The sequence below is a fragment of the Drosophila hydei genome, unplaced genomic scaffold (genome assembly GCF_003285905.1).
Source record: "Drosophila hydei strain 15085-1641.00,03,60 unplaced genomic scaffold, DhydRS2 tig00008119-arrow-pilon, whole genome shotgun sequence".
Lineage (NCBI taxonomy): Eukaryota > Metazoa > Arthropoda > Insecta > Diptera > Drosophilidae > Drosophila > Drosophila hydei.
The window spans coordinates 23,904-32,413 of record NW_022045830.1 but is presented as its reverse complement, the minus strand read 5'-3'; the positions used below and the strand labels follow the sequence as shown (position 1 = coordinate 32,413).

General features: G+C 36.1%; 2 protein-coding genes across 9 annotated transcripts; one reads left to right on the top strand and one right to left on the bottom strand.

Moving 5' to 3' along the window:
• Window positions 1-1,310: 1,310 nt before the first annotated feature.
• On the bottom strand, window positions 1,311-7,981 carry LOC111603287 (protein spaetzle). Of its 8 annotated transcripts, none has more exons than XM_023320800.2 (7): window positions 7,210-7,981; window positions 4,822-5,004; window positions 4,572-4,649; window positions 4,018-4,393; window positions 2,927-3,281; window positions 2,562-2,868; window positions 1,311-1,533 (listed from the first exon to the last, which is right to left on the bottom strand). In XM_023320800.2, the coding sequence occupies exons 1-6, from the start codon at window positions 7,270-7,272 to the stop codon at window positions 2,664-2,666; spliced, it is 1,260 nt and encodes a 419-aa protein (XP_023176568.2). In that variant the 5' UTR covers window positions 7,273-7,981; the 3' UTR covers window positions 1,311-1,533; window positions 2,562-2,663. The 8 variants fall into 8 exon arrangements, with proteins under 8 accessions (XP_023176568.2, XP_023176570.2, XP_023176575.1 ...); XM_023320802.2 differs by having other exon boundaries at window positions 2,927-3,257; XM_023320807.2 differs by having other exon boundaries at window positions 4,018-4,105.
• Window positions 2,189-2,548, top strand: LOC111603288. The gene has a single exon (XM_023320809.2). It carries the CDS (start codon window positions 2,369-2,371, stop codon window positions 2,495-2,497), a length of 129 nt encoding a protein of 42 aa, XP_023176577.1. The 5' UTR covers window positions 2,189-2,368; the 3' UTR covers window positions 2,498-2,548.
• Window positions 7,982-8,510: the final 529 nt, after the last annotated feature.

Here is an 8,510-nt window from a genome sequence, read left to right as displayed (position 1 = left end):
CCAGGCAACAGACACAGCCCACAGCTAACAAACACCAAACTATATGAATGCAGTCGACAGGCAAAACGCGCATACGCCCCATGCGCCAGACCCATGAATGGCTGTGTCTACGTGTGTGTGTGTGTGTGTGTGTGTATCTGTGTGTATTTACACACATCAGCTGTAATTAGTTTACACAGCGTGCGCACAGAATTGTTATTAATAAGCAAATGCATGTTTACATGCTGCACACTATTGGCCATTTGCCTTGTTGGCCAAAAAGAAAAGTTTACTTTCGACATCGTGTTCTAGTGCTCATTTGATATGCGAGTTCAAAGAACTTTGCTTTACTTTATGCCCACAGACACAGAGGCACACATTTTTTAGAAATACATGTTAAATACTCTGCTTAGTTTAATTTTAATAGGAGTATATGGGTTTCCATTGTTGTAACTTGAAGCACGATTATATTTTGTGTACTTATTTCTAATACTCTGTTCAAAAAAATGAACTTATGGACTTTGAGCAGCTGTTAAATGGGAGTCAATAGAAATAGTTTATAGAAATAACAAAATTTTCTTCAGGCAAAATTAAATTTAACTTACATTTCAACAGGCATTGAACTAGATATTCCATGCTAAAATCAAAAGCTCAAGTGAGAAGGGAAATTCCTCCAGTGATGTTTGTGAAACTCGGAAAAATGTTCAAGTATAAACATGGCATTGATGGTCACCTCATTCGGTTCTCTTTATCATACCATACCATACCTAGCATACAACATGATCGGGGAGTAGAGATAAGTCTGCTTCTAAGAAGAATATTAATATAAGAACATATAAGAATAACCAAATAAAAGTGATTTCAGATTTTTCTACATATCTTATTGCCATGTCAAGCCTAATCAATTTAATTTTATATACAGCCTAATCAATTTAATTTTATATACATAAATAAATGCAGTTTAATTAATCCCAACCAAGTTACATAAAATACTTCAATGACAAAATTTGTTCTATAACTTCAACATCTTTCAAAATACAGCTCTACAAAGTTGCATCACACTTACAGAGTATTGCGTAGTCGTTTGCAGCTAGTGAAAACATTTTAATTTGTGCATGATATTTTAACATAGCTTTTAAAGTTTTTACTTTATTTATTTTATTTTTTTGTTTAACTTAGACTAATTACATGCACTTATACTAGACTTTACATGAAAATTAAGTGGAAAAACAAATGATTTATATTTTTATCTTTACTTTTCTTTTTTAATTTTTTTTTGTTTTTGTGAGCATAAACGCAGCGTCAGTAAATATTATTTGTTGTAAATGCTAAACAATTGACTTACATTTATGGCTATTCGATGAGTGTTTGCAAATAACTTTAGCAATAGTTACATAAAATATATATTGATTATTAGTACTTAAACATTAAAATGTGTTTTATGTGCATATAAAACAGCTAGTCTACAAAGTGTACAAAGGAAATAAAATAAAAATAAACAATTAAAACCCTAGACAGTTTGGCCTGCCATTCTGTGGTGGGTGAAACGTGTCGCTGCGAAGTAAAACAAAAAACTAATGAATTTAATTAAATTTTTGAAATTTAAATCTATAAAAATATTTAAATATATATTTATTTATTTATATATTTATATATTTATATATTTATATATATATATATTGTTGTTGTATACAAGTTTTATAAACAACAAATTGAGCTTCAATAAATGCTAAAGAAAGCTTTTTCATCGACTTATACTAGTTTACTAAGCAAAACAAGCTGAGTCTTATAATATATATGAATATTAATGAAAAACAGCTAAATATAAGCATGCATAAACATTTTCGGGATCAAAGATTGGGGTAGACTTAATACAGATCTAACTAAAGAGCAGCTCAACAATGATCCAACTACAAAACATAATGATCTTAACTTTAAAACTTTTCATATCAATAGTTACGAATATATAATATTTAATTATATAGATCAATGATCCAACAGCAATATTTGATGATCCCAGCTCAGCTTTTATAGACTTGTTACGCCTCTATTTAAGACAAGAATTTAGTCAAGTAGTTGCAGAATTATAAATAATGAAGAAAAATTAGAAATTGCTCGATCTAGTTGGCTTTGTATTGGCAGTACCCACAGTGCTTATAAAATTAAAACGTAGTAGCAGTCAGCGTAAATATTTGTGATGAATAAAAGCAAACAAAAAGAATTTTCGGAAAAAGTCAGTTAAAATTATCGAAAACAATAAACAACTTCTATTGTCAGTTTCCGATCAATTTGGTCTGGTTTTTTTATATTTGTTTGCCTCTGTTAACTGTATATACTCCGTATATATGCTTATATATATACTTGGAAGAATAAAGTCTTATTTTATATAATGGATGGTATGTTGGGAAATCTGAATGGACGATTCAAGCAGCTGAAAAATGTAGAGGGTAAACGCATGGCCATTAAGCTGCTAGGATTCTATGCGATGGGATGGACGCTTAGGAAACTTCTCAAATAAATGGACCTGTATCGCTAATAAATTTAATAAATTTGGTGTGTTATGAAACAATTATATTGCTTACATCAAAATCACATGTGCAGAAATTGGCATTGGTTTGTTTTCGTTTCGCTTTCGTTAGTTTGTCGTACGTAGTATCCGGCTCTTTGCGTTGGCTTAGTCTTGTTTAGGGCTTGCTCTCCACGGAGTATTTGCTCTTGATCACACACTTGCAGCAGGAGGGTATCTTGAAGGGCTCGTTGGCCACCTCAGGCTGCCCGCTGCTGGCATTGTTAATCGTGGCCAAGTGCCGTATCACATAGTGCTGCTTGCACACGGGCACATAGTTGTTGGGAAAACTATCCAAGAACTGACAGCTCTCGCCCTCGTGACTGCAAGTTGAAAGGGAGTTAGAGATATGTTCTGCAGTAAATTGTCCGTGCTACTTACTCGCACTCCTCGATAAGTATGCCCTGCTTGAACTCGTCCGTATTGACTATATACTGCCATGACAGATCCAGCCTCTGGCCCAGCTTAGGGTACAAGTACCTCACGTGACTGTTGCACAGATACATCTCATCATCGTTCATGCGCAGACCAAAGTCCGTGGGCTGCGGCTCGTCGCTGAAGAAGTTGGCGAAGCGACGCGATAGAATGCCCTTCAGGCCGGATAGATCCGGATAGTTGTTGACCTTGGTGCAGAAGGAGCGACTCTGATTGAAGCCATCCACGCACAGATCGCCCGTATCGATAGGCGTCGGCCGGGTGGGTCGATATTTATCTATTGAGTCGGGAAACACGATAACTGGATGTTAGGCAAGCGCCAAGGGAGTTGAACGTGTTGTGTCAGCATGATATCGATTTAGTATTTGTTAATTGTATTATTGTATTAGAGAAATGTTTTTTTCTGTTTGTTGTAGCTATACATAAGGGTGGATAATTAAAACGTACATTAATACACTGTTCACAGGCTGCTTAGAGGGGTATATTGGTTATGTAATTGAAGTAGTAAACGGCCACTCATGAGATATTGATTGATTGATATACTGATTGTACGATTTAGAGCTGGACTAGCTTGGTTTTAGAGGGACATCAGTTGATCACCAGTTTTCCAGTATAAGAATATATTTGCCTTTTTAAAAGACCACGCTAAAAGAGAAAGGATCAACTTGTCTACTTAAACTTTTAGAAATCGTTGATCCATTAGAAGACTTTGATCATTTAAAAATTTTTGCTCAGGTAAAAGTCTTCAAATTTTGTATATAGAGTTTAAGCGAGTTGGATTGATCTTCAACGAAATTGAAGCTATAAATATTTAAATACAGCAGCTCTTTTTTTATTTACAATTTACACAATTTAGAAGCCGAAGAGGTCATATTAATTAAAATTGAGCTCTTCAGATTCGAACATTATCTAAGCAATTGTTTTGGCTTTGAAGTTTGACAACCACCCAGGCCCTTTATCTTACAGTTGTGAACAGTGCATTTAACAGTCGCCTACAGCTGACTGCAATATGCAGGCATTTCACTTAGTCAACTTACCATCCGAGATGGGACGACGTGGCTGCTGTGGTTGCTGCTGCGGCGGCGTCAATGGCTGCTGCTGCTGCGTTGGCTGCTGTATGGTGGTCTGTAAAGAGACGATCGGTTCATTAAAGACGAGATTCAGCTTGCCATCCGGTGAGCGCTGCACTTTGAAGGACTGTTGCTGATGATTCAAGCTTTGATATTGATGATAGTGCTTGGGCTTGGCCTGAGACGCCGACTGAGACTGAGTTTCACTTTGAGTTTGAGTTTGAATTTGCATTGAAGTTTGGGTGTGAGTTATGTTGGTGGTGGTAAACTGGTCGGCTGCTGGCTGTTGGCCAAGCACTGTGGATATGGGCATGAGAGATGCATCATCATTCATGGCCGTCGTCTGTGTGTGTAAATTTTGCATTAGTTTTTCTCTCTTTACTATCTTTAAAGCCAAATCACAAACGAAGCACACACAAACACAGAGTGGGTTGTTAGTGGATGGATTGATGAATGTATTGATGTGGATGATTGAGGACTATATTAGAGCATTGGCTGTCATGGTGCATCCTCTGACTTACATTGAAAAGCATCACACCATGGCCATCGTGCACTTTGAATATGGAACGAACGCGCTCGTCAATATCCTCGGCGGGCAGCTGCAGCGAAAGTGTCGAAACGAAAAAGTTGGGAAACGCATAAATTTTTCAATTTATCAACAAAAGCAAGAAAAGCCCAAAGAACAATGAAGAGAACAGAAAAGAACATTCAACATAATTATTAATCGAGCATTTAACATTCATTAACTGGACTAAGCACAACTTGGCACACCTCCACCTCTTTGATGTCCCGCTGCGGCTGCTGCGGCTCCTCCTGCTGCTCCTTGAAGGCCACGTTCACTAGTTGATGGGAGAGAAAGGACGTCGTATCCGTCTGGCTGCTGTTCGTTTCTACAGCTACTGCTGCAGCTGCCTCGCTGCGTCGCTTCGACATTTCGCTATTGATACAAACTATCTGAAAGATACATGTGGAACATTTTGTTTTTTTTTTTTTGCGTTTTGAGATCGACAAAGCCCAGAGGATAGAGAGGATAGAGAATGCGCACGCGCACAGGATAGGGTATTAAATAGCGATGATTGTCGCAACGAGCTGCTAATCGTTTCCCAAAACATTATTTCGTTTGCCAATTACAGCAACAACAACAGCTGCCAGCCGCCGAGCCGCGCTTGTGTAATCAGCGTGTGTGTGTATGTGTGTATGGGTGTGAATGTGCCAGAGTGAACATAGCTTATGATATATATGATACTATATATATACATATCAAGTACAGGGTATACGAGTAAATAAAAGAGAGCCGGGGGGCAGCACTACTTAACCAAATTTTCATATTTATATGCATAGACACCTCTCTGGCATATCTATATACAGCACTCACATATATACCCTATACATAAGTTATTTGAATTTTGTGTAAGGCTATGCTAGACTGGGCTCAGTTACTGTTATATGTAATTGTTTGATCTATAATTATATAATCCCTTTTAAACCACTTAGTTTTATAATTAGCAAAGAGTATTTCAGTTTGATAGAGAAATCTGCAACAGCTGTACAGCTGTCTGGGTTGATCTCTAGCTGAATAGAAATTTTTATAAATAACTTGGAAAAATACTCTGGCCATGAGGCATTGAAATTTTGTGAAGAAGCATGTAACGTCTATATTATATAAGCAACTTATTTGCTAAGAAATATAAAATATTGTATATTAAGAAGAAAATTAGAGGCCTTGAAGCCAAAGTCGATTATTGAGCTAGGTCACACCTCATTCTACAAAGTGATGCGCATCTCATATCAATCCATTAGCACAAGTTTATAGTTTTGATGCTATAAGTCCACAATCTAAAATAGTCGAATGAAACACTATTTACATCACAAAGTGCAATAAAAAAGTTTCTCAATTTCGTATACCCTATAAAAGGTATTATAATTTTGTTACACAATTTAATATATTTTTTATATAATTTAATATGATATTTATATAAAATTTGAGAAATCTTTTTAGACAAAAAGCATTCGACAAAAGCTATCAAATTTTTCTATGCTTCTAGGGCATACATTATTCGATTGTGAGCATTAAGGAAAAAACAGTAAAACAATATTTACAAGTTCGCAATTGTTATTCAAAATATTCTGCTTAAAAGTCAGTGAACATCTGCATTCGCTAAACCAGTTGTCAAAACAGTTTTGGTACCTGCAAAGCGAGCTACTCAAGGACTTTAATAGCTACTCAAGGCAACCCTCGCATGCCTCTTAATATTTTTCAACAAATAAGTTCAATATTTATTTAAAGTTAAATTAATATTTTAAATTTCATGTTCAATTTTTTAATTCTGTTTGCCTCTTTCAGCAAGCGTATTCCATATTCGTTGCGTCTACTTCAATTCTTGAACGTTTCTAAATTAATAATTATATTTCAGCTGCTTTGCTTATGTCAAATAGAGAGAAAAAATAATAATAATCTGAAAAGAATTACTAACACTATTGAAAAACATATGTTTTCGAGAGACACAGATCACGTACACAACATTTTTGATTATTATACAATTTGAGTTGGGATTCGGATTGTTAGAAATCAGACCCACTCCCCTTTAGCCTCGGCTCAAGATAAGCCACAAATGAATGCTTTTGTCTCTGCTTAGATTTTTCATTTTATATTGTGCTGAGAAATGTCAGCAATTAGTTTTTTATCTGATTGGTGTTGTTTTAACTTCCTTCCAGACACAGTGTATGATCTATAGATGCTTAATTAACAGCCCTTTGGCTCGAAGCGCGAACTGATATACTACGTAGACTCGAGAACAGTTCCCAGACTCGACTTTAATAAACTTAGGTTTCCAGTTGGAACATGATTTGCTGCATAAATCAATAAACTATATGAATCGTGTGCTGTCTGTCGGATATGGAAAATATTATAGCAACGTGCATATTAAACAGGCGTTTAGAGGTATTTAGAGAGTTGTTTAATTTGACTTGAATACCCTGTAGATTGTAATGCAGTGATTGATTGATTGTTATATACGCTAAATGCTAGTGCAAATACAAATGCAATGATTTTAATATATTATAAATGTTAGCCAATTCCCAAAATGTTTTTTTTTTTATTTAAAATTTAGCAAAATCATAATAATTATGAAAATTTCTATATTAGAAATAAAAACTTACCGTAGCGAAGAGCGCGAAGAGCAGCAACATAATTTTGATCATTTTCCACCACATTGGCGGCATTTTTTTTATAGTTGTTTTGTTTAAAATTTGTAAATTTTTTTAGTTTATCAGTAGTTTTGTAGTAATATTTTTATAATTTGTTATATATACACAATAAATGTAAACTTTTTACAGGGTAACTGAGAGTCGACACGTTACTGATTTCTTTTCCTTATGCGCTTTACGTAGTATATTTAATAAACAAACTGGCACGACTAAAAATTATTGCCGGGTTTTATTTGCCTGCTGTTGTTGTTTTTGTTTTGGCTGTTTTTTTTTCTTTGCTTCTTCTTTTTATTATTGTAGTTGGTGTCAAAGCTGCTGTTGCTTGTTTTAGTTGTTGTCAGCCGCCTCTTTGCGCTGTGTCGTTTATTCCGCTTTGTTTGCTTCCTTTGCACAGTGGCCAACAGCTCGCAAACACACTTGAGCTAGTCGCTGTGTTTTTCACTTTATCACTTGCTGATGCTACTGATTTTATATACATATATATATTTATTTTTCTTCTTTCATTCGATATGTTGTTGCGCCGTGCTTGACCTTGCCTAAAATGAAGCCCTGTTGTTGCGATGCAAGCGCTTTTAAACCGACGCTACGTCTGCTCTGCTCTACTCTGCTGTGCGCGCACGGTCTGGTTCATGTATTTTCCCAAAGGGGAAATATTCTTGTGTAATTCGTGTGGGAGACTAACTTACTGGCCAGCACTCACGCTTATCGTCGCGCGCGACAAGAAACCAACTGAACGGCAAGTTGAAAGTCTAGACAATGCACAAGCTTTAAACAAAGCTTAGCACTAGCGCGAGAGAGAGGGAGTGTGAGAGCGGAAGAGTAAGAGCGCGCAGAGCGGAGAGCAAGATCGGCCGGCAGCGAACTACAGCTGTTTTTTGTGTCTTTGCTTTCTGCTAACAGTGTGACGCTATCATGTAAACAGAAGCAGCCGAAACACTTTAACATGCGTAATCACAGTTAACAGCTGTTTAACAGCTGAAAGGAAAAGTGCAGCTTTTCAGCTCGAAAGCTTACAGAATAGTTTAAGCAAGCTGATTCACTCAATAAGCACACATACATACATACATATATGAATATATGAATGTGTATGTAAATTTAAGCGCACTTCAAGCACGCGCCTATATATCGCTGCTCAGCTACTTGGCGAATTCTCGATGCATTGGGAAAGATCATGATTCAATGGGAATCTCCACATTCATTGGCAAGCCGCAAGACTTTTGTGCAATAAAAGTCGTTATGGTAAAATAAAGGGT